This window comes from Zalophus californianus, chromosome 17 (genome assembly GCF_009762305.2).
Source record: "Zalophus californianus isolate mZalCal1 chromosome 17, mZalCal1.pri.v2, whole genome shotgun sequence".
In the NCBI taxonomy this organism is placed as follows: Eukaryota; Metazoa; Chordata; class Mammalia; order Carnivora; family Otariidae; genus Zalophus; species Zalophus californianus.
The window spans coordinates 47,171,264-47,195,606 of NC_045611.1; the positions used below are offsets into that span (position 1 = coordinate 47,171,264).

The 24,343-nt window shown below is 57.8% G+C and overlaps 3 protein-coding genes across 8 annotated transcripts in view; all 3 read right to left on the reverse strand.

Annotated features, from left to right (window-relative positions):
* Positions 1-19: 19 nt before the first annotated feature.
* TTC9B (tetratricopeptide repeat domain 9B) lies at positions 20-2,464 on the reverse strand. Its single transcript, XM_027617609.2, has 3 exons — positions 1,872-2,464; positions 1,127-1,309; positions 20-233 (listed from the first exon to the last, which is right to left on the reverse strand). Exons 1-3 carry the CDS (start codon positions 2,284-2,286, stop codon positions 124-126), a joined length of 708 nt encoding a protein of 235 aa, XP_027473410.1. The 5' UTR covers positions 2,287-2,464; the 3' UTR covers positions 20-123.
* Positions 2,465-4,800: 2,336 nt separating this feature from the next.
* CCNP (cyclin P) lies at positions 4,801-13,556 on the reverse strand. 3 transcript variants are annotated; one of them, XM_027617606.2, is made up of 6 exons: positions 8,457-13,556; positions 8,194-8,370; positions 6,882-6,971; positions 6,649-6,804; positions 5,676-5,827; positions 4,801-5,041 (listed from the first exon to the last, which is right to left on the reverse strand). In XM_027617606.2, the coding sequence occupies exons 1-6, from the start codon at positions 8,568-8,570 to the stop codon at positions 4,876-4,878; spliced, it is 855 nt and encodes a 284-aa protein (XP_027473407.1). In that variant the 5' UTR covers positions 8,571-13,556; the 3' UTR covers positions 4,801-4,875. The 3 variants fall into 3 exon arrangements, with proteins under 3 accessions (XP_027473407.1, XP_035581120.1, XP_027473409.1); XM_035725227.1 differs by having other exon boundaries at positions 4,801-5,123; XM_027617608.2 differs by lacking the exon at positions 4,801-5,041 and having other exon boundaries at positions 5,689-6,087.
* A 160-nt stretch (positions 13,557-13,716) lies between these two features.
* AKT2 (AKT serine/threonine kinase 2) overlaps positions 13,717-24,343 on the reverse strand; it is a 46,063-nt gene continuing 35,436 nt past the window's right edge. For all 4 annotated transcript variants that reach the window (XM_027617594.2, XM_027617591.2, XM_027617593.2 and 1 more), the window contains 10 exons: positions 22,252-22,405; positions 21,682-21,813; positions 19,793-19,858; positions 18,687-18,755; positions 17,726-17,848; positions 16,393-16,521; positions 16,003-16,217; positions 15,440-15,527; positions 15,229-15,331; positions 13,717-14,151 (listed from right to left, as the gene is read on the reverse strand). In XM_027617594.2, the coding sequence (XP_027473395.1) occupies positions 14,072-14,151; positions 15,229-15,331; positions 15,440-15,527; positions 16,003-16,217; positions 16,393-16,521; positions 17,726-17,848; positions 18,687-18,755; positions 19,793-19,858; positions 21,682-21,813; positions 22,252-22,405 (1,159 nt within the window). In that variant the 3' untranslated portion in view covers positions 13,717-14,071. The remainder of the gene's footprint in view (positions 14,152-15,228; positions 15,332-15,439; positions 15,528-16,002; positions 16,218-16,392; positions 16,522-17,725; positions 17,849-18,686; positions 18,756-19,792; positions 19,859-21,681; positions 21,814-22,251; positions 22,406-24,343) is intronic.

The window sequence follows — 24,343 nt, forward strand, 5'->3', positions numbered from 1 at the left end:
ACACCACACAAAGAGGTTATGGTCACCAGTGACAAGTGCTTTACCAGCAAACACACAAGTCGGTGGGGGGGGTTACATGGTGAGGTGGGAGTTGGGGGGAGGGCAAGCCCCCCTCGGCTGGCCTTAGCCAACAACATCCCGAGTCCCGGCCCCGGCCCCACTGTCTTCCCGCTGGAGGCTGCAACGGTTCATCTTCAGCTGAGTCAGCTGGATGTAGCGTAGGACATTGGTGTCTGCAGGGGAGGTGGGTACGGCATTATCTGGGTGTCCTGGGGCAGTGGGTGACATCTGTGCCACAGCAGCTCACACCTCATTGTCCCCAGCTGCTCTTGCCAGAGCCCTTCTCCCAAAGCCCCAGCCACAGCAAGCGGAACGGGGGCCTTTCACCCCTCCATACTCTTGCTTTTGCTGTGCCCTCTGCCAGGAATGCCTCTGCTCCCACACGGCCAGCCGGCATTCTTCTGCCCACCCTCCAACAACGTCTGCGAGAAGTCTCTTCCCTCCAAACCTCTCACCCAGAGAACTCATCTTGCCTCTGCTCCCACAGCCCTGGGTCCTGTACCTGTCCTGTTCCCTTGTCATTGGCCCTCAGTACAAGACTGATATTGTGTCTGTCCCCCCCACCACACACACACACACACACCCTGACTATGATGTCCTAGCGGGCAAGCAACAAGCCTCCAGCTCTGCCAAGCCTCCCCGACCCCGACCCCACCCCTGCAAATTTCTTAGCCTTGTCCGCCCTGGGGTCTGCCTGCCTGCAAGTGCTCTGTGAGCAGTGGGTGGGTGTGTGAATGGGTTAGTGAGTGGATGAATGAGAATGGGGGGGTGGGTGGAGATGGGGGGGTGAGTGGGTAGGGAGTGGCTGAGTAGGTGAGTGGGAGGCATCGATGAGTCAATGATTGAATAGATGGGAGGTGGTTGGGTGAATGTCAGAGGAACATGGGGGGAGGGGAGGGGTGAATGAATGGCGGGTGCGTGCCTGAGTGGGTGTGTAAGGAATAGGTGGATGGAGAGGTAAATGCTGGGGAGGAGGCACAGCTCTCCCTCGAAGCAGTTCTGCCCTGATCCTCCCTTGTTTGTTTCCTCTGCTCTAGCCCCTTTCCCTGCTTCGTCCGGCCCTCACCTGTGGGCTCCCGGCTGCGGGCCTCCTGCAGGTAGCGCAGCGCGCGTGCATAGTCGCCCAGGTGGTAGAAGGCAATGCCGGCGCGGTAGGTGGCCTTGAAGTTGCCCTGCTGCTTCTCCAGGACCTTGAGACAGTACTCGCGCACCCGCTCATAGTTCACCAGCTCCGATTGCAGCAGGCAGGCTGCGGGGACACCGGGACCGGTGGTCGCAGAGCCTGGCGGCACCCCCAGCCCTCACCTGACTGCTAGGAGCCAGGTCTTCAGGCTGCAGGAACCCCCTGCCCTTTCCGGTGGCTGAGCCGGGCCTAAGAGATTGCTCAGGCCACCTGGGCCGCCGATCTTCTGACCAATCAGGATAGAATCAATCTGCGCCGCCGCTAGAGGGCGCGAAAACACAGACCAGCGCTCGCGGGTGATTAGCTGGAAAGTTTCTGCGGGGGAGAGTACTAAAGGCGATCTCAGGTGAGGGATGGGGCCTTGAATCGCTAATCCAGGGTAAGATTTTCTCACCTGAGGTTCGCAGGTGACAGCCCAAAGCCCATTTCTTGCACCCCAGCCCTTCCGTCCCTGTGTTCCCCTACACCCCAACCCCTCTCCTTGATCAGCTCTTGGGTCTCCCTTCACAAACCCCAGGTCTGGGCCTTTCAAGCCTCCAGCCCCCCGCCCAAGCCTTCATGGTTGCCCGTCACTCCCCGCCCCTCTCCGTATGCACCCTCTGCGCCCCCCACCCCGACGGCCCCATACCCGTGAGAGAGTCATAACATTCCACCTCCGTGTTCTCCACCAGGCGCCGCTGCTCCTCGCTGAGGCGGGCTGGCCCCGGGCTGCTGGCGGGCCCGGGGGCGGGGGCGGGCAGGCCTCCAGGGCGGGCCCCCTGAGCCGCCTTCAGCTGCAGCAGTGCCCGATGATACTTGCCGATGGCTTCCCGGAACTTCTTTTCTCGGTAGCAGCGCTGGCCCTCCGCCTTGAACGCCACGGCGGCCCGCAAGCTGCTGTCGAGCGCCGCGCCCAGGCCCCCCGACGGCTCGGGGGTAGGGCTGGGCCGAGCCGAGCCATGGCGGGGGCCCGGGCCCGGCGGGGAGAGGGCGGGAGGCGGGCGCGGCGGAGGCTCCGGGGCAGCGCTGAGCATCAGCACCGGGGACAGCGCGCCGCGCTGCATTGTGGGAAACTCCTGCGGCCGCCGCTGCAGCTACCGCATCGCCCCCCGCGGGGCCGGTCCCCACCCTTTCTCCGCCCCCGCACCTCCGGCAGCCGACTCCGCCTGCCCCCTATGGGTCTGGAGAAACCCCTCAGGACTTTCCCTTTCTGTCCTCCAAATCAGCCCCAGCCCTAGTTCAACCAGCCTCTCCCTTCTTCCTACTCCCCTTACCTCCCACCCTCCTGCCTGCTCTGCTCCCCCCTGCCCAAAGCTCCCAAAGCTTTCTGGAAGGAAAACACAAGTCTGGGGGAAAGAGCCGGAAGATAGCAACCTCGTGGAAAGCAGGTTTTCAGATCCCTAGGCATTTCACATATTTAGATAAGAACACGAGTTATGGGCTCGGGCTGCCCAGATTCAATTCCCGGCTTTTATTTCTTACTAGTGGTAGTACTCGGGCAAATCACCCAAACTACCTGGAACTCTCTATAATCATCAGTACCGTAGGACAATGATAGCAACTTGGAAACTCATTTGTTTATTTTTGCAACAAATATTCACTGGTATCTCTTCTGTGCCCAGCTCTGGTCTGGGTGATGCTGAGAAAGAGCAGGGACTGGGACAGCCTCAGCCCCTACCCTCACTGAACCCCTAGTCCAGCGGGGAGACAGACCAGTGACCAGACAGTGACAGCCCCGATGGGCTAGCCTGGGAAGCTCTGGCAAAGTGGCCAGGGTGGGACGGGAGAGGCATAGGGGGTCGAACCCTGGGTGGGGGAGGCACAACGGGCTGTGAAGGTCCAGAGGAGGTGCCTGCCCTAGACTGAGGTGGTGAGTGAAGGCTTCCTGGAGGAGGGGATAACTCAATGAACAAAAGAGATCTGCTTCTTGCCCTCTTGGAGCTCACTGTCTGGGTAGGAAAAGCAGTGGGAACGCAAACAAGCAACAGCCCAGAGTGAGCAGGACAATAATACCAGAGTGTACAGAAAAGGAAGCACATGAGAGGCTTAAGAAAAACAGGGTGAATGAGACGGTTGATCTTCAACCCTCCTTAGCTGCTTACTTGGTGGTGGGACCTTGTCTTCCTCCTTGCCTTCCTTCTGTGTAACCTGGGGTTAACAAGTGAGTTTACTTCAGAGTAGTTGTAGGGACTGAATTACGTTATGCAGATAAAGCAGTTAGCACAGGGCGTGGCACAGGAATGGACAATGAACAACCCGTTTCCTATCACCCATGAGACTGTGAGGTATGTGATCCTAAGTGCCTGGCTGAGTCAGCATCCATGTATAGTTGTTGAAGGAATGAGTGAATGAATAACTTTATGTGCTTTATGTATTACCACCCTCCCCTGCACCCTGCAAGACCCTGGCTTGGGCCTCAGCCCCAAGCACCAAGCTTAGATTTCCACTCTCCCCTCCCCCTGCACTGCACATCCTCTTCCTGGAGGCCACAGGGCAGGTCCCACCCGACAGGTCCAAACCTGAACACAGCACCTTCCATCCCAATGGCCATATTCGCTTCTATCTCTTATCGCGTTTTGCCGAGTGGGTCTCTCCCCCTCTCTGGTCCTCCAACCTTGAACCTCTCCAGGGCAAAAACTTCCTCCTCTCTTGCACCTCCAAACCTAAGCTTGGTTAAGAGTCTGATATATTCCTGAGGTTGACTTCCTGAGATCACCTCAGGCGTGTTTTTAAATTAAAAAGTGTGGAGATCCACTGATTTATAACGAATATTTTCTGAGCACTTACTAAATAGCTAGGTGCTGAGGGTTTGGCAGAAACGGGGGACAAGTGTAGCTAGCTCGCAGTCCTGCTAGGATGCAGTGCTAGCAATTCCATAACGGCTACTAGGTGTCAGGCACTGTCCTAAAGCTCTACATCTATATTATATTAACTCACACCCTCATCACACCTCTATGAGACCGGTGCTACAATTTATACCCATTCACACTGTGGCACTCTAGGGATTAAGTAAATCCATCCCATTTATAGAACACTTGCTATCAAAGACCCATACTATCACAAACTGATGACTCCCACAGGCCAGCATGTGATGTGCTGGGCTTGTGCAACCATTAAAAAATACTGAATTAGTTGCTAACATATGGAAGTAGAGATACTTATGGAATTGTAGATTTTCAGCTTCACTTGAGCAAAATCTGAAAATCTAGCCACATCGAGGTAGCATTCCTTATGAGTGGGGCAGCTTCCCGCAGTGCCCATCCCTCCTAGTTTCTCCCCAACCCTGAGGCCGAGAGCCACTCGGGTTGCAGCATCTTTGTCCATTTATCTCCAGCAGACGTTTGCGCTTGGGAACCTAGTTTTAGCTCGCCGAGCCGCGCTTGCGGAAGTACGCCAGTGCCCCCTGGCGGACGGGTCCAGAATTTGCATCGTGTCTCCCAGCCGCCATTAAGGGACTCGGTAAAGAGCATCCAATCAGAAAGACGAGAGGCCTGGGGAGTAACCAATCAAAAGCGAGAGAGGGGTCAGAATTCGCCCAATGAGGACGGAGAGCGCTCAGAACTAAAAACAAAACAAAACAAAACAAAAAAACCTCTTTTATTTAAGTGGGAGACGGATACACACAGACAGTCTTTTTTGATGGGGTCTCGGGCTCAGGGAGGCCCGGGCTGGGGGCGGCGGAGGAGCCGGGCGGCGGCGAGGCTGGTGCCCTGGCGCTGGGGCCGCGCGTACTTGAGGAAGATGGCGGCGCGGCCAGGCGCGGGGCCTCGGAGCGCGGCGCGGGCCATGCATGGCTCGAGCGGGCGCAGCTCCGCGGGGCTGCGGCGGGGAGACGGAGAAACTGAGGCGGGGGCAGGGGCAGCGGTGAAGACGACCTGTCCTCGGAGCGGGAGGCTCGAGGCTGAGAAGACACATTGCTTGGGGTCCCCGAGGACCGTTCAGGGGCTCTCTCGAGCCAGTGGAGAGCCGGAACCTCGGGGAGGGACGGAGCGGGGCTGAGGATGTACAGACATCCAGCTCTACCCCGGGGGAGGGGGGGGTGGCACGGGCTGGGAGAAAAGAGGACTCACCCTGGCCTCCAGTGACATGGTTAACAAAGGAGGGGGGCGCCCCTCTGGCAGCTAAAGGGACACCCCATTTGCGGCCACAAGGGGAGCTGGGGGACCCGAGGTTGGCAGACCTCTCATTCTCAACCCTGGAACGCAGTTCGGATCTCCCGAGGCCCGGAAGATACGCTATCTTCCACCCAGGGGCAAGGTTAAGGGTCCCTAAATCTGGACAAACACCTCATTCTCCGAAACCCCCAGACTAGGCAGACACACCATTTTCTCTCACATCCAGAAAAATCAAGTCTGGGTGCCCCCTCCATTGTCTCTCATTCTCTGAGACGGGAAAGACAGTGACCAGGAAAGTAGGTTCCTGTAGCCACAGAGGCGCTCCCCTGGAGCCGTACCTGTAAAGCGAGGGCTCGAGGCCGGAGCCCTCCCCGTCGAGCAAGCGGTGCGCCAGGCTCAGCGCCGCAGCTGCGCGCCGACCGGGCTCCCATCCTGCGGCCTCGGCCTCCAGCAGAGACAGCTCCAAAAAGTAGGTGGCAAGTAGCATCACCTGCCAAGGCCCACGGGGAGATCAGGCCACGCCCCTGTCCTGGTACAGGCCACGCCCCTACCCGCGGGAGACTTGCCCCTCTGCCCTCTTCCCTCCTGCACCTGGGGGCTGCTCCCCGCCAGCGCGGCCAGTAGCCCGAGGCAAAGTAGCGGGCCCGGGTGGTGCAGCCGGAAATCCAAGCGGCTCAGGATGCGGCGCTCTGCGCGCAGAAGCTCGGCCCGCGAGAAGGAGCCAGCGCCCAGGAGGCAGAGGGAGGCCGACTGCGGATGGCGGGGAAAGAGGTGGGAGAGTCTTGGACCCCGGCTGGTTGCTCCCTGCCCTGTAGCGCCTGGGATCGGTTCAGTCTCCGTTCTGAACCTCGATTTCCTGGTCTGTAAGATGGGGCTACTGATTTGTTCTCTGGAAGCCAGGGAGAGCACAGGCTTCAGAATCAGAAAGACCTGGGTTCGACTTCAAACTACCATTTTCACACTGTGTGACATGGACATCACTGAAACTCTGAGATGGAGTTTCCTCGTCTATAAAACGGAAATATTTCTCCGTACCTCACCAGGCAGCTCTGATTAGCACGGAGTTCTGATCAGGCACTGACTATAACTGTTCAAAACTGAGTCCAAGTCCCACCTGCTTTGGGCAAAGGTATTCCTCTCTCCGGGCCTCAGTCTCCTCCTCTGCTAAAGGGACACATTGTATCTGGCCTCATACAGATATGCTGGGATTCCAAGAATAGGTAAAGCACTAGCTCCGCACACAGGCGGTGTTCCCATCTGTGACGCAACGAGCTAGAGTTCCACCTTCCCAGGCCCCACTCCAGAAAGTACCTCGGGAAGGACGCACTCTTCCATTTTGCAGGCCACGAACAGGCAGGCCACGCCCAGCAGCTGCAGGCGGTGTAGGCGCACTCGGCCGGCGCGCAGGTAGGAATCCAGTAGGTGCACCGTCAGGTAGAGAGTGTCGCCCGCCAGGCCCAGGTACTCCTGGGGAGGGGCGTGAGTGACCACCAGGGTTCTAGGCTGCGACGCGGGCTCAGCCCTGCCCCTTGCCGGATACGTACGTGCACCTGGATCAGCCAGTCCACCACTAGCGCGCGCATCTCTGGCGTCACGGTCGGGGGCAGGGCCCTCCGGGGCAACGCGCGGCACACCTGCGGTTGGGCAGGGAGGGCCTCACTCTCCCCACCTGTGCCTCGGCTTCTTGCCTGAGCTCCAGCCCCCAGTGCAGCAGCCTCCTCGCACCAACTGGCCGAAGCCTGAGCGCCTCACTGAAACTGGCCTCCAACGTCTTCTCCAAATGTGTTTCTATTCCTTATGCCCCATTAGAGCCTTGGACTTTGTTCTGGACGCCTCCCTAATCCACCTCACCAATCTGTAGCCCCCATGGCCACGGCTCCTCCTGAGCATCTCCCCCTGGGTTTCCAGACCACTAGCCGTCACCAAACCTCAACCCATCCTCCTCAGAGCACCCAGAAGGGTCTTTCTAAATTACAAAACTGGCCAAGGAACTCCCCAGCTTAAAACCCTTCCAGGGCTTCCAGTACCCTCAGGAGAAAACCTCAATTGCTCTCTCAGGCGCTGCTCCCTGCGCCAACACCACCTCTTCCCTCTCTCCCTTCACAACCCACACTCCAGCTACACCAGCCTTCTCTAGCCCTAGACTAGGACAGGCTTGTTCCTACCCCAGGGCCTTTGCACTTATGCTCAGTTCCCTCCACCTGGAATGGTCCTTCCCCAGCTCCTTGCAGTGCTGAAACCTCAGCTCAGATTCCCTGGACTTTTCCTATACAGAATTCTCCCTGCACCCATCCCGCTTTGTGTCAGCACTTTATGGTCCTCTTAGCATTTTCAGCCTGGAGATAATCTGGTGTTCCCTTGTGTGTTCTGTTTGCCTCCCTAGGCTGCTGGCACCACAAGGGCAGGGATTTCTCTCTGGATCACACCTGTATCTCAGTTCCTAACAGATTCCCCGGCTGGGTAGAGACACTCCCCACTTTACTTTCTTAAACAGCTTCATGCCTGCAGTAGTTCTTCAGACAGTGCCTATCCTGCACAGGCATCTGCAGATGACCGGGCGTGCACCGCAGTCTCCCTTCTGCTGTTACCGCCTGTTTGCTTGGTTGTCCGAAACGAGAGCAGACTATGTTGCTCACCACAGCATCCCCAGGGCCTAGAATATGCTCAAAAACATCTGTTCATAAATTGCTAAGTGTTTGTGAACGAATACACGCGAGGGACAAGTAGGAGGGGCTGCAGGGAGGTGGGAGTTCGGGAAGCCTTGTGGAGTGGGTGTTGGGCCAGAGGCCAGCTTTCACCTCGCCTAACCCGAACCCCTCTGCTGCCCTCTCGGGAGGGCATCCCGGGAGCGCTCACCATGACTTCGGCGAAGATGTCCCCAGCGTACTCGCGTTCTCCCTCCAGCCCCAGCGCGCTCAGCGCCTCTGCCAGCCCCGGCGGCGCGCACGGCCCAGGGGGCCTCTCCTGGCTGCCCTCGGGGATGCTGTCGGGGTCTGGGGCGCTGGGAGAGTTGGGGGAGGCGGCGGCGGGACTCTGCAAGGGAGAGGGGTGGGGGTCAGCGCCTGGAGAGAGGTCCGAGGCGGGAGGCGGGAGGCGGGACCCTGGCTGCTGCATCTCACCAGCATTCTCCACACTGGCGTCCGAGGACCAAGCCGAGCGCCCCTCTTCCTGCTGGAGCGAAAGACCCGCGGCGGTTGCTTTAAACTGTGCCTGCACGCATGCGCGCTGAGCATGCCTCACCTGGGCAGGTGCAGAGGTGATGGCGAATGCTATGCAGGTTGGCTCTGGCCCCTCCAAACCTAAGGTCAGGCAGCTGGAGTCAAACCCTCTTCCTGCTACTTCCTTTAGGATCAGAAACAGCCCCTCCGAGGCTCCCTTTCCTCAGCTGTAAAGTAAGGATTGTTTCAAAACTACTAAGACAAGTGGCCAGCGATGGGTCTGGACTAGCACAGCGAACTCCTCACTGTTCCCTGGTTCCCATCCCCCCCAGTCTGCCCCGCCCCGCCCCCACGCAGCCAGAGAGGGATCCTGTGCGCACCCAAGTCAGATCGCACTCTGCCTCCATTCAGAACTCCATCGTGGCTCCCATCTCCCTCAATTTCAAAGTCCACGAGGTCCTTTTTGATCCTCCCACCCATCCCCACACACCTTTGAGTTCATCTCTCAGCCCTCCCCCCAACTCCTGGCTTATTCTCACCTACACCAGGCACGCTCCTACCTCAGGGCCTTTGCACTGGCTGTTTCCTTTGCCTGAAATGCTTCTCCCTCAGAGATCCCTCATTTAAGGTATTTACTCAGATGCTACCTTCCCTGTGAAAAAGGCTATCCTGAGAACTTCCTATCACCATTCTTTGTAACTTACTCTCTCCTTAGCACTTACTGCCTGTTTATTTACTGCCTCCCTCCCGATGAGAATGTGAACTCCAGGAGGGCAAGGCTTGGCTGGTGTTTTGTTTTGACTGCTGTATTCCCAGTGCCTAGAACGGAGTTTGGCACGTGGCATGTACTCAGGTATTTGTTGGATGAGTAAGTGAACAGGCTGGACATAACTTAGAAAGGGTGGCCTGGAGGGCCTCTCTGAGGAAGTGATGCTGGAGTGAAACCTGAAAGGCAAGGAGCGAGGAATGCAAAGGGAGGGAAGAATATTCCAAGTGGTGGAAACAGCATGAGCAAAGGCACCGAGGTAGGAAAGAGGTTGCTATTTTCAGGCACTAGGAGGTCAGCAAGGCTGGAAAAGTGAGAAGAATGTGAGATGCTGAACCAATGACTTCCTGTCACACTAACATGAACACCCAAACTCCTTACCTTGGCCACATGGTCCCTTCGGCCCATTGTTACCTCTCTAACCCCATTTCCTTCTGTTCTCCCCCTCCCTTGTTCTATTTGACACACCCTCTTTACATTCCCCAAACACATCCAGCACCTGCCGGCCTCAGGGCCTTTGTGCTTGCCATTCCCTTTGCCTGAACACTTGATCAAAACCTAGATATCTACATTTTCAGAGTATCTCTACACAAGATACTAACTACAAAGGGAAAGTAGTAACTTTCCAGTGAAGACACCTGACAAGTCACCACCTTAAGGGATCAAAGTCATCACCAGTCATGGGACAGAATGTCCCGTCCCTCTTTGAGAGGATGCAGGGAGAAGGGCACATTTCTCAAATTTCCTCCTAAAGGTAGCTTGACTATAACCGTGGGGAAACATCAGGCCACAAGCCGTAACTTTAGAACATTCTGTGACATAACTGCCCTGTTAAGTTTCAAACCTGACAACTGAATTCAACAGGAGTCATCAGCCAGGTGACTGTTCTTCTGTGTATAACGACAGGAGTGCGACCATTAGTCAAATTTGATAAAGACCTGAGAGAAGAGGGTTGTTTCAGTATTCACTTCCCGACCTGGTTAATTGAACTGTTGGCTGTGCCAGAGAATGTTCTCGCTTCAGGGCAGATATGTAAACACTCAGCGGGGAGGAGAGAGTAAGCAGAAAATGGTCACAGGAACCTGCATGAAGGGTCAATGAGAATGCTTGTACTTCCTTTAAAGTCAAATTTTAAAGCAAGTTTATGGGAAGCTGCAAAGAGAACAGAGTTCCCCTGCACCCCACACCTGCTTTCCCCCACCAACCTCCTTAGTGTAGTGCATTTCTCACAACCACGGACCAACTGGGATACCACCCTCATCGCCTATCAAGGGCACTTCCTGCCAACAGGAGTTACATGGTTGATATTGACCTTGATCACCGGCTGAGGTAATGTTTGTCAGGTTTCTTCATGGAGAGGTTGCTTCCCCCCTTTCTATACTGTCCTCTTTGGAAGGAAGTCACTTTGCAGCCCACACCTTGGAGGCGCAGCATCTACAGAAATTACCTGAAGTCCGTTCAGTTACGTCTGTTCCCACCATTGATCATTTATCTGCTTGCGAACTCACTGATTGTGAACTTTGGGTAGAAGCCAGCACTATGCTATTTCCTTTGCTGCTCCAAGTACTCTCAGCCCAGCGGGGGTACTTTCCACGGGCCCCCAGGTCCCTTCACATACCCCCCATCAGGGAGGGTCTGCTTTGGCCGCTTTTGAGCGGGTCCTTCCTTCGGGGCACTACAAGGTGCTCCAGGCCTAGAACTGTGTTTAGTACTATTCTTTCGAAGTTTTCTTCAAGCCTGCACCTGCAATTATTTAAAAGATAAAGGTAAAAATCTGTGAATCAGCACACTCTGGAAAGCTATCAGACACGTATTAAATTCCAGCCACCCTAGAATGTAGGCCACAGCTGGGAGGCAAGCCACGCAAAACCAAACCAAACCAAACCGAAGGGAAAGAACCTTTATCTGATGCCATGTGCATCTGCAGAGAGGAGAGGAAACGAGCGAGCACCAGGATGAGCGCTCAGGAGCTGGGATCCAGGCTCATTTTCACTTTACTTGCTTCCTCGGACTTTGGTGTTGCTCACGTTATTCTCACACACACACCACGAGAAATTTCCCACAAGCAAATGACAAAAAAATTAATCTACTCAAAACTTAAGGTTTCCAATTGGTAAAATTTTATTAAAATGCTCCCAGCTGAAAGTCCCTTTGGGAAAAGTTCTACAGAAGGAAGCACCACTACAGCAAGGGAGCTATGTTTGCCCGAGGGAAGCGGTTCATCAGCCTGTGGGCCCCGCACCGGGGACCCGGGGGGCCGCGAGGTGACCCAGCGGACTGAGGTAGGCGCAGGATAGCCCCCGCCAGAGAGTAAGGGGGGTGACGTGAAAACGAACTGGCCCGGGTCTCCTCAGGGGCCTCCACTGGAGGGAAAACTAGAAGGCTTTTCTCTAGAAGCTTCTCCGCTGCTTGTCTCATGACCGCCGGGACATACTTTTGTTACTGAAGTCCACATGAAGTGAGAAAAAGCCACGCATTCCTTGGGTCTTAGCTGCAGCAAAAGCAGATTCCTATGCACCGCATCTGACTTTTCTCTTACCCTCACTCAAGATCTCTGAGATTCCGTGCATGTGAAGAAGCCCTACCGCCTTCTGGCGAAGTCTGACATTCAATTCACCTGTGCGGGGGCCACTCTGGTCCCCAGGTGTGGGCAGAGTGAGTCAAGCCCGGGAAGCCCGGGCTAAAGGGGGCGGCCGTCAGAGGATCCCAGAGCTGTGAGGGCTGTCACCAGAGGTGCCCCCAGCTGACAGCCACCACGATTCCCGTTCGTACACCAAGGACTGTGTTGGAATTTGGGGGCCTCAAGACTCCCTGGTTTAGCCTAAGTGGGGAGAAGACAACGTGCAGGCAATGCCCAGCTCTAGGGCCCAAGGGCCCCATGCAGTGAACCCACTCCCTTTGCGCCCACTTCTAGGGCTCAGTGACGCCTCACGCACGCTCCTTGTTCAGAGCTACCCACCCGACTACCTCACCCTTGTCCTCCCCTTCTTTACACCATGGTCTCTGCCCACCGTACCCGCACACCCCAGGAAGCTTCCCAAGCCCCTCGGCAGCTTCCACCCGCAGGGGCGCCCACACTGAGCCCCACCTGCCCACCCCGACGGCCAGAGGGTGAGCGTGGCTCCAGGTGCCCAGGTCCCGCAACAGCGGACACGTCCCAGGAGCAGGTCAGCAGGGCCAGGCTCCAGAGGCAAGGAATGGCCCAGGGCAGCGGGCCCCCGTCCGAAACGAGTGTCTTTATTGCTTGTACCGTACAAATGGGAGGAATAGGGAAGGCCAGTAGGGAGGATAGAGAATTGTCAAATGACATACACACACAGAAAGGAAAAATACCCCCCACCCACCCAAACCAACCCCGCACCCCACCCTAGGATGTCTCTCTCTGAACTACCTAGTACAGGAGGTGGGGCAGGGAGATCAAAGCCACAACTAAATTCCACACACCCGGAGATGCTGGGGGCAGGGCAGGAGGGGGGCTGGGCAGCAAATGGACCCCAGGTGTGGCTTCCCCACCAGGCCAGCACCCCTCCCCTATGGGATGAAATGCTCGGGCCAGGGACAGGGCCCAAGCCCACACACACCACGCATTCAAGGCCGGGACACGCTTGCCCTCACACACACACACACACACACACACACACACACCCAACACGCATGCACACACACCCTACCCCGTGTGCATCCACGTCCCAGACGCAAGGGGCCATCCACAAACACAACAGCCTGAGGCCACACACACGTGCCCACAGCACTGACACACGTTCACCTTAAGGCTGCAGAATGTGGGGCCCAGGGAGAGGCGAGAGGGGAGGGCCCTGGAGCCTCTCCTGCTCAGAGGCTGCACCCCTGTATGTACCAGAGACCCCCCCCCCATTCCCACCCCCCCCCTTTGACCCCAGTCCACAGGGCCCAACACTGTCTCGGTGCGAGATGTGTAACAGCGGATCGGGGCCCTCCACCCCAGGTGGAAAGGGGGGATGACCCCCGCCCCCAACCTCTGGCAAGGGCTGGGGCCGGCCCGGGGCCCAGCAGGAGTGAAGGCCGGCGGGAAGGAAGCCCTGGTAAGGCACAGGATGGGGCGGCAGGAGGCCCGTCCCCAAATGTTCCTCCTGCCTCATCCACAGGGTCAGGAGAGCAGCTGGGGGGGGGGGGCTGAGGAAGGCAGGGCAAGGAGGCAGTGCCCATCCCCTGGGCCCCCCTCGTGCCCCAAGGGGCAGATCACGCCCCATCTACACGAGGGATTCCCAAACCCCCAACCCCGCGGCTTCCAAAGGCCCCCTGCCTGTCCCTGGACATTATTGCTTTTCTGCCCCTGTGGGGGAGGGGCCGGGCCGGACCGCCCGCGCCAGGCCGCCCTGAGCCCCGAGCACCAGGGCACTGTCCGCCAGGCATTGTGTCCCACGAGGCGTCCCACGAGAAAGCAGAGGCGCAGGGGCAGGCACCCGGCCAGAGACCCAGGCAGGGCCCACAGCTCCATGCGCCGCCCCTCGCTGGGACTGGTGTTGATTAAAAACCGGAATCTCTCCAACCACCCGAAGGCCTGGTCCGGGGGCGGGCAGCGGAGAGTCTCCCGAATCCCGGTCTGGGCACAAAGGTGAGTACAGGACAGGGTCCTGGAGGCAGGGCCACGGGGACCGCTGAGGTGAGTTTGGCAGAGGGCTGAAGAAAAAACTGGAAATGGGGTGAGCAGGTGAGGGATGGGGATGCAAACAAAAAAAGGCAAAATATAAAGTCTGTAAGAACAAAAAAGACAGGCCCCCGGGGCGGTGACGGCAGCCGTGCGTGCGTCCTGCGGCGGCGGCGGCACTGCTCACTCGCGGATGCTGGCCGAGTAGGAGAACTGGGGGAAGTGGGTCCGCTGGTCCAGTTCGAGGGAGCCCAGGCTGTCATCTGTGGGGGGCGGGTGGAGGTGGATTGGGGAGAACAGGCCTGCAGAGGGCCCAGCACCCCGAGTGCCCTCCCAGGGGTAGGCAAGGGGGCCCAGCCTCAGGAAGGAATGCAGGGAGCATGAACCCCCAGCCGGTGGGCCACCCGTGGGGACGGGACAGGGAAGACCTACTAGAGACTCCCGCTGACAGCGGCCCACCCCCGACCAGAGCCTGGGCCCATAGGCCCCACAGGCTGCTCCCTCCACCAACTCTGCTCCCCCATCCGGCGCCACACTCTGGTCCAGCCCAGACCTCGCCCCGTCCCCTGCCCCGGCTGCCACTGCTGCCCCGCCAATCCAGCCTCCAGCCGCCCAGGCGCAGCCCTGCCCCCTCCCGCACCAAACCTTTCCCGGCTCCCCACACAGCAAGTGCCTGCTCCTCCCAGAGGCCCCCAAGATCCTCTTGCTCTGGCCCTGGGCCCCCTTCTCCCCCCAGCTACTCCGGACTCTGCAACACTCCTACTCTTGGGCACTATTCCCACATGCCATTGCTTTTGCTCAGCTGCCATGTCTCCTCCTCCAGGAAGCCACCCGACCTGACTGAGGCCAGGTCAGGCATTTCCTCTGGGTCTCCCCAGTCCCTGGGCTTCTACACCCTAGACCTAACCACTCTGGGCTGTCACCCCACCTGGCCCAAAGCTCCCTTAAGGCAGGGCCAAGGCTGTCTCAGTTACTGCTGTGTCCCCAGCAATGGGTGAGTGAGAGCAAGAACTCTTAACAGGTGCAGAATCAATGCACCAATCTGGCCCCAAAGACAGCTACGAATGTGCCATCCTGGCACTGACAGCTTCCCATATGCCTCCTGCCCAGACCTCTCTCGCCTGAGCTCTGGAATGTGCTGTGGCAAATGGCTCCCGGTGACCCTCACTGGGTTCAAAGGTGCACCGCCCAACAGCAAAAAGCCCTGCAAGCAAACTGCAGGCAAACTGCCCAGACTCGGGGAGGGGACCCATGAGCTTACTCTCCAGAACTGGGGGTCAAGGGCAGACCCCACCCCTCCACACCCAGCCAGGGCCCCCGAGGGATGGCCAGATACTCACAGCGGTCCGGGGGCGTGATTGTGATGGACTGGGCAGTAAACTCATCATCAAAGTACCTTGTGTCAACCTCAGAGGTGACCTGAGGTTTGAAGGGTGGCAGAAGCTGCAGAGGAAAGGAGCCCAGACTCAGGACCCTGGGAACAGGGGAGCTGGCCAAGGTCACCCTTGAGTGGCAGGGCTCCTGCAGGAGCAGGTAGGTGGCGGGGCTCACCTTCTTCTGTACCACGTCCTGCCAGTTGACGCTGAGGAAGAACCTGTGCTCCATGACCTCCCTGGCATCGCTGGGCCCCCCGCCGAGCCTGGGCAGAGAGAGCCATGAGCACCTGCCTCCCGGGCCAGTGGGTTCTGGCCAAGAGGCTTTCAGCGCAGGCCCTGCACAACCTTTAGTGATTCTGTCCCCACCACAGACCACTTTGAAGAGGAGGAAACCGCGGCTCAGGGAGGGAGGGCTCACAGGCCCAGGGTCAGAGCCAGGGTGCTTGCAACCTGGACTCTGAGTCCAGAACACGAGCCAAGAGGGCAGGCTCAGCCACCCTTGGCCAGGTTCGGGGCTGCCCTGTCTCTCAGTGTCCCCAAAGAACATGGTCGTGCGGGCAGAGAGCTAAGGACAAGCCCGGCCCCAAGAGAGTTGTCCCTAGGCACCCGCGGCAGGGACGACTGCAAGTGCTGGACGGATGATACGCACGCACACGCCTGTGCACTCAGCCCCTCCAGGCCGGGGGGACAGCCGCAGCAGGAGGCACTGGGCTGGGCAGGACAGACTCCAGCCCTCACCTCTGCTTGGGATCCTTCTTAAGCAGCCCAGCAAGCAGGGACTTGGCCTCGGGGCTGAGCGTGCGCGGGAAGCGGATCTCCTCCATGAGGATGAGCTCGAAGAGGCGCTCGTGGTCCTGGTTGTAGAAGGGCAGGCGGCCGCACATCATCTCGTACATGACCACGCCCAGCCCCCACCAGTCCACAGCGCGGCCGTAGTCATTGTCCTCCAGCACCTGCGTGAGGAGGGGCAGTGAGGGGCCGGGCCCAGGCCCCCCCACCCCTGGGGCCGTGGGGCTCACAGGGACCCAAGGAAGGCCATCCAAGGGGTCTGAGCTAGGGACACCACACAGGTCTGAAGGCCCCTCCTCCCTTGGCCTCGCGCGCCCGGGGATCTCCAGCTGCAGGCACCTCGGGGGCCAGGTACTCGGGCGTCCCACAGAAGGTTTTCATGGTGGCCCCGTCACTAATGCCCTCTTTGCAGAGGCCGAAGTCAGTGATCTTGATGTGGCCATCTTTGTCCAGCATGAGGTTCTCCAGCTGTAGGAAAAGTCCAGGTACCAGGGTTGTATCCTCCCAAGGCTCTCCGCCAGCCACCCCTCTCTGCCCCCCGAACCCCACGTGCCCCAGCCATTCCCTGGGAGGGCTCTGGCCTGGGGTGATAGCTGTCATGCTGGGGCCTCCAGGTGGAGCGCGGCGCACACCCCCAGCACAAGGTTAAGCCCTTGAGGCTCAGAGGAAGGCCAGCCCGCAGGGCAGCTGGAAAGAAGCCGGGGTAGGAGAGATGGGAGCCGGGCCTTGCCCACGCGCTGCCCCACCGTGGGCTGCAGTTTCCCAACCGGGCGGGCGTGTGGGCAACACCAGCTTTCTTCCTCCACTTTTTTAAGTACGCTCTGTGCCCAATGCGGGGCTCTGACCCCCAACTCTGAGATCGGGAGTTGCATGCTCTGCCCACTGAGCCAGCCAGGTGCCCTTCTTCCTCCACTACAAATGGGCAATTTAATGGGCTTTTGTGGAAGCTCCACCAGGTAAGACCACTCCCAGACCCCCAGAACCCCCATATGCCCCTTCTCTGTTACTAACCATCCCCCCAGCTGAGGAAAACCTCTGCTCCTCTGCTTTTCTTTACAGCTCCCCCACCTAAGGATGCCCCCTATAAAAACAGCCGTGTGCGGTCTGTCCCAGCTTCCCCTACACGTGAGCCTGGGCGGTGCCATGCTCATGGCCACAGGGCCGCCGTTCGCTCAGTAAGGGCTGCGCAGAGCCTGGCCGCAGGCCCTGCAGCGCATTCCGGCTGGGCTCGGACAGCAGGCCCTGGGGTTGCTTCCAGCCTGGGCTAGTGTGAACAGTGTGCCAGCAGCGTGTGTGCCCAGGCTCTGAGGGGGGACACAGGGCCCTGCCCCGGCCGTGCATAAACCTAGGGCGGAATAGCTGGCTCACAGGGCCCACGGACAGTCAGCTCCGGTGGATTCTGCCAAACTATCTCCTACGGTGCTTGGACGGATATGACCACCCCCCTAACCCCCACCTGGCTCCCTGCACAGAGGTGTGTGTTCACCAGAGGCTCGGAAAGGCCCGCAGGGCGGCTTAGGCAGGAGGGTTGGCACACTACAGCAAGGTGGACTCAGGAACACCCACACGGTAGACCCTCCCGAGAGGGGGAGGTCCAGGGTTGAGGGCCTAGGTCCGGCCTCCCTGGTGTGAGCCCTGCGGGCCCTGCGCCAGGAGGCAAGCGCACGCTCACCTTGATGTCGCGGTACACCACGTCCCGCGAGTGCAAATACTCGAGGGCAGAGACGATCTCTGCGCCGTAGAAACGAGCCCGCTCCTCCGTGAAGACACGCTCCCGGGACAGGTGGAAAAACAGCTGCGAGAGGCGGGAGGGGCAGGTGGTCAGACCTCAGCCCAGAGGAGCAAAACATGGGACCCCGCCCACTGGCCCCCAACACCCAGCCCAGTGACACGGTGACACCTACTCCAGGAACCTGCAAGTGACAGCAGGAAGAACCAAGTGAGAGGCGGTGAGCAGGGAAGGACTCCCGTGAGGAAAACACGGAGCGAAGGACAGTCAGGAGGCGTCAAGGGGAGAGTAAGGAGGGACAGTGTGAGGGGACGGGGGAACGAGGGAGTGACAGCAAGAACGCGCAGGAACACAAGTCACAAGCAAGTGACAATAAGCCGTGAGACCAATGGGACAGATGAAGCCAACAATCTGGAGCCAGTGGGTGACACCTGTGTGCAGAGAGGAGACTGTGAGGGATGAGGAGCAGGTGACAGCCTGAGCTGGCGCAGCCCAGTGACGACGACGAGCAGCGGACTCCTCCCAACAGGAGAGCTTGGGGAAAGCAGAGCACCGACCAGCCTGCCCACCCCCCTCCCCATACATTTTCCTTGCAGCCTCACAGGACACCCTCCCTAGCATGCTGGCCACCCACCCCCAGCCCTCCACACCTCTCAGCGCCTGTGTGTGCATCCTATCCCTGACTCACTAGTTGGGTGAACTGGGGCAAGCCACTTAACCTCTCTGAGCCTCAGTCTCCTTGCCAGCGAAATGGAGGTGATGATGCCTGCCTCAAGGGGCGGGGGGGGATGAGGTGACTTCCAGCAAGGCCCCCACCACCCCCTTCATCTCACCCACAGTTCCCCTCTGCTCCCGACGCTTGGGAAGGAGACATGGGAGCCCTGGCTGAGGGGCTGAGGCTCACCTCACCCCCGTTGGCGTACTCCATCACGAAGCACAGGCGGTCGTGGGTCTGGAAGGCATACTTCAGTGCCTGTAGGGCAGGAAGGCAGCCAGGTTGGGAGGTGGGAAGAAGGCAGGCCCTCTGCTGATTCTGCAAGTACAACCCCCTCCACCCTGGCAGCCGGGGCTCAAACTTCAGCTTTGCCTTTTGGGGTACATGAGCGAGCTTGTGGCCCTGAGAGCAGGTAAAGGGCTACTGGGCTGAAGAATGCTGCCTTCAGCCTTCAGCTAAGCTTCGGAGAGGCTCGGCCAGGGAGACATTCAGTTCTGAGCCACCAGAGCTGTTTTACCTCTCCTCTCCAGTCAGGTGTATTGCACACACATGCGCACACACGTTTGCTGGCTGGGAGTTGGCAGTAGCTTGGGAGCCAACCCCAAAGACAGGATGCACAAGTGATCTGCTACAATAAACAGCAGTTGTCAAACTATGCTCTAAGGAGCACTACAGAAAGTTCCTCAGAGAACCCCTGAATGATCCCTCTGCTCATGACAAGTCTACTTATTCTCTGTCTTCCACATCAAAGTACCTCACAGAATTTCATTTCAACAAGTGCCATGACTTAATACAACACCTGGACAGCTGCTGAGCTAAGGAAATGACCCATCCCATAAGCCATCCTCCAGCTGGTCCATTTAACTGATGGCTGCTAGCCTTGATGGAGACTGTAGCCCAGAGAGGTGTCTCCTCAGACTAAGCTGACAGGCAGCACAAGAATACATCTCCTTCTAGGATTACATTTAAAAACAGAAACAAAAAAATAATGTTCCCACTTTGACCAGCAGGGCTAAACGCCTCTAACTCATGAAGAGTAGCCATGCTCTCCTGGAGCCATCTTGTAATGCGGTATCATCAGTCAGCTGAAGCACTGCCATGAAGCCACCATCGGTGAAGAAGCTGCCACCCCCAGGGTTTGGTTCAGGCCATGTGGTCTGGCCCTGGCCACGTGGCCAACACGAAGTCTGCTTCATGGCGGCAGGACTGGGCTCTTTTCCTGAGGCCCGTCTGAAGCAGGGCTCTCATGGAGCACAGGGAGGCCAGGCCCTGCCCGAGAAGGAAGTACCACTCACGGTGAGGAACGGGTGCCTGGTGTTCTGGAGGACCCGGCTCTCGGTGACCGTGTGGGCGACTTCATCCTGCAGACAGAGGCTGGGTGAGGGGCTGGCGGGCAACACCACACCTGCCCCCGCCCCCACCTAAGGGATGGGGGAGCAATGCTTCAGGGAAATGCACTTCTATTCCTAGCCGATCCACAGAGAAAGGCAGGAGTGGCACTGTACCATCTGCAAGCCAGAATGAAGTAACGGTTCCAGGGGTGGCCTGGGTGGCTCAGTGGGTTAAGCGTCTGACACTTGGTTTCATGATCTCATGGGTTGTGAGATCAAGCCCTGTGTGGGGCTCTGTTTTAAGATTCTCTCCCTCTCCTCCTCCCCCCACTTGTGCTTTCTCTCTCTCTCAAATACATACATCTTAAAAAAAAAAAAAAAAAAAAAAAAGAATCGTCCCAGACAAGGCCAATCAGTGGCTCTCTCTCAAAGCCGCAAGGTGAGAAGTCGATGGGGACTTTATGACAGAGGGCTCGAGATGTCACCTGCGGAACCCACAAGCCAAGTTTAGCATCTCTAAGGAGGGAGAAGCAGCCATTGTAAGACCCTGGAGCTAACCCCACAGGCAGTGGGAATCACCACCGGAAGTGCTGTTGCTGAAAAAAGGAAAAAAGGAAGGGATCTGATCAGGACCCTGCGCTGTGGAACAGCGGTTCCCGGTGTGTGGTCCCCACACTGACAGCATCATGTTGCCTAGGAACTTGGATAAATGCAAATTCGCAGGCCCCTCCGAGACCCACAAAATCAGAAACTTGGGGGTGGGCCCAGCACGGGCTTTGCAGGCCCTCCAGGCCCCTCGAACACGGGCTCAAGTGTGGTATCTGAACACACAGCAGGACCCTAGAGAGCTGTGGAAAATCCCCACCGCCTGCAGTAAGGGACACTGGCTCTTCCCAGGGCTGAGTCTGTCCTCAGGGGACACTTGATGATAATGTCTGAAGACATTTTCGATGGTCACAACATTGTGCTACTAGCTTTAGGGGTGAAGGCCAGGGTGCAGTTACTCATTGTACGGTGCACAGGGCGGCCCCATAATGGAGAATGATCTGGCTCCAAAGGCCGACAGTGCTGAGGCTGAGGAAGCCTGCCTCGGACCAGTCACATAGGGGACTGTTAGCTGGGTAACATCGTAGTTCCATTATAGTCTTTAAAATCTTCAGCTGTTAAAGGTACATATCTAATGTATATATGGGTGTAGGGCGCCTGGGTGGCTCAGTTGTTAAGCATCTGCCTTCGGCTCAGGTCATGATCCTAGGATCCTGGGATCGGGCCCCGCATCGGGCTCCCTGCTCAGTGGGGAGCCTGCTTCTCCCTCTCCCTCTGCTCCTGTTTGTGTGCTCTCTCTCTCTTGCTCACACTCTCTCAAATAAAAAAAAAAAGTTTATATGGGTGAAATTATACAATGTCTAGAACATGCCTTAAGATAACTCCAGAACAAAGGGGAGGGCAGAGCTAATGAAACAAGATGGGCCAAATGTTGACAACCGTTGAAGCTGGATATTGGCTACATGGGAGTCCGCTCTATTTATTTTTCTTTTAAATACTTTGTGTATCTCAGCAATTTTCCCTTTTAAAAACTTGAAAGGGGGGAAAAAGAAGGAACAGAATTCCACGCTGGCCCAGCCTCCTACGGAGAGGCCCTGAGCCAAGCCCCCACCCCTAGGGCCTCCCCACCGGCCCATTCTGCCGCCACAAAAGACCGGCTTTCAGGCCCTGATAGCGCCTGCTGGGTGAGGCCTAGTCGGAGGCTCCACCCTAGTCCCCTGGTCGCCCAGAGGGTGGGGTGGGGTGGGCTGGGGTGAGCGCAGTCCGACCAGGACCACGGAGGCTGCTACAGCCCCAGGCACACCCACCTTGGCGATGATTACTTCCTTCCGCAGGATCTTCATGGCGTAGTAGCGGCCGCTGGCCTTCTCCCGCACCAGAATCACTTTGCCAAAGGTGCCCTTGCCCAGCAGTTTGAGATAGTCGAAGTCATTCATGGTCTGCCCAGGACAGGGAGAGAGTGGGGCAGTCAGTGCTTGGCACGTGGCCCACGGGAGGGCATTTTAACAAAGAGAGGAAAAATCGAAGGCCACTGTTGCCAAAACGCTCGGGCATGAGCAGGAAGGGAGGCTCTGGGCAGCAACTGTTTGCTCTGAAGTGGCCTTCAGACCAGAGATCTCCCAGGCAGGGGGCCCCGGGAGGCTGGGATATGGGGGTAGACAGGACTTCATGAGCTCTGAGGATGCAGCTGCCCCTCACTCCAGGGGCAAAGAGCAGCCCTGGGGCACCTATACCCATACATCACCCATCCCACAGGGCAGTCACGAAGGGTCCCGGCTGCTCCCCTGTGTGCTCTGTATGGAACCCGAGGGCGGCAGGGCCAGTGTTGGTGGGGAGAGGGGTGCTCCCAGACTGGCCGCCTGCCCCCCAGTACTTACCACCTTGGCCCGAGTCTTGCTAACTGCCACTTCCATCTCCTCAGCCACAGAAGGGTCGCTGGGGGAGCCACACTTATAGTCCATGGGGTCCTCACCTGGGCCCCGCTGCTTGAGGCTGTTGGCGACCATCTGAATGGCCCGCATCCACTCCTCCCTGTGAGGGACAGGTCACGAGAGCCATGAGTCCCACGGAGTCTGGGCGGGAAGGATGGAGCACCACCCCCTCCAATGGGAGCAAATGACCCAACACCTTTGGGCATCCTGGCAAGATCTGACTGGCGGGAGCCGACGCGACAGGACTGACATTTTACAAATCCTCTGGCTGCAGTGGGTAAGAGAAGGCAAGAGTGGAATTCGGCCAGAGAGTCCATCTATGTCCTGGAGTGGCCTGGCCTGAGGGACGCTTGAGGTGAACGGCAATTAAATGACCAAAGAGGGGAGACCACCTTTCTTCACAGTCCCTTGAAAATGAGCCACCACCCTGAGCCACAGTGTTCCTCAGGATTCCTCCAAGAACAAATGGCAAGCGTGATGTTTTGTAAAAGCAAACCAAGAGTAAAAGGAAGAATTCATCAGCCGAAGAAAGCTGAAGATCCCCGGAGGGAGCTGTCTGCCAGGAGGGCTCAGGGACAGAGGTTCCTAGTGGGGCAGAGATGTGAAGGAGAAGGTGGCAGACAGGGAAGCAGGTCCCAGCCAAAAGGAGCTTGGTTTAAGAATAAACTATTTCTGTCACTCACGATTTAGAACTTGCTCGGAAATAGCTTTCTTTTGATACTTGCAAACTGTTCTGTCTCTAGAAAGGGAAAATAGATCTAGGAGAAATACGTAAAAACAACCAGAGACCACAAGAAAGAAAGCAGGAGGCTGAACGATACTCAGTTTTCCATACCCCTCCCGTGTTTGACTCACCACACAATTTTAGGTGGCTCGACCCAGTGTATGCTGAACCCCCTTTGGATTCTGCTTAGAGCTATAAAACAGGCCCATGACAGTGAGAAAAATAAAATGCACACTAAGAATGAGAAAATTCAAAGAGCCCAAGTGGGCAACCTCCCAAATCACAGCAATTCCGATCAGCCTCAGTGAGACTGGACAGTCAGCCACGCTTCTTCCAGAATCACCCTCAGGCCCAGGCAGCAGGCGAAACTGTGCTCTCTCCACCGAGGCATGGAGGCCCCGGCCAAGGTCACAAAGGGAGCAAGTGGCCTGAGGAGCCGGGGCCACCCTGGGGGCGGCTGCACTCAGTCCTCAGCTCCTCACGTCCCGAGGGTACTGCAGCTACTCCGTACAGCCCAGGGGTCCCATGCGCGCATTTCCCCAGGTTCTGACACTGCCGGGATCCGGGGGCACCTTACAGTCGGTGGCCTATCTCGATTGAATTGGGCACTGCTTTTGCTTGGTATTATGGAAAATAATGGTGTGCCTCCAGGTGGACAGCAACTTGCGTTTCCTGAAGGGTGGCCACAGTGCTGAGCTCCCAGGGCGCCGAGGGGAGCAGGGAATGTGCGTGAGGCGTCTACACACGGAACGCCCCACAGCTCAGAGAAAGGAGGTAGATGCAAGGGCGCCTGGGTGGCTCAGTCGGTGAAGCGTCTGCCTTCGGCTCAGGTCATGATCCCAGGGTCCTGGGATCGAGTCCCGCATCAGGCTCCCTGCTCAGTGGGAAGCCTGCTTCTCCCTCTCCCACTCCCCCTGCTGGTGTTCCCTCTCTCGCTATATATCTCTCTGTCAAATAAATAAATAAAATCTTAAGAAAAAAAAAAAAGAGAGATCTAGATGCGGACGTGGGAGGGCCTGAGACACCTTAAGGGAAAAATTAAGGTTCAGAACAGGGCAGAGTGTCACACTCCTGGAGTTAGAAGCAAGAGGAATGTACGCACAGGCACATGTGCTCACCGCAGCACGGACCCCTCTGGAAGGGCGTGCATGACACGGGGCCCTGGCTGCCTCCAGGGATGGGAACTGGGAGTCAGGGGCAAGGAGGAGTCTAATTCCACTGTCCCCCCCATCACATACACTCCCAGAGCACTACCCCCCAACTTTTACGTTACAGATAGGGAAACCAAGGCACAGATTGGAGAAAAAAAAAACA

Bases quoted from the DNA above. Each gene is read 5' to 3' on its own strand.
- TTC9B (XM_027617609.2), bottom strand. From the start codon at position 2,286: ATGCAGCGCGGCGCGCTGTCCCCGGTGCTGATGCTCAGCGCTGCCCCG. The intron at 1,310-1,871 runs GTATGGGGCCGT...GTGTCCCCGCAG, and splicing joins ATGTTATGACTCTCTCACGG to CCTGCCTGCTGCAATCGGAG. The intron at 234-1,126 runs GTGAGGGCCGGA...CCTCCCCTGCAG, and splicing joins CCGCAGCCGGGAGCCCACAG to ACACCAATGTCCTACGCTAC.
- CCNP (XM_035725227.1), bottom strand. From the start codon at position 8,570: ATGCTCAGCGCGCATGCGTGCAGGCACAGTTTAAAGCAACCGCCGCGG. The intron at 6,805-6,881 runs GTACGTATCCGG...GCCCCTCCCCAG, and splicing joins ACTGGCTGATCCAGGTGCAC to GAGTACCTGGGCCTGGCGGG. The intron at 5,124-5,675 runs GTACGGCTCCAG...GTGTCTTCTCAG, and splicing joins CTCGAGCCCTCGCTTTACAG to CCTCGAGCCTCCCGCTCCGA.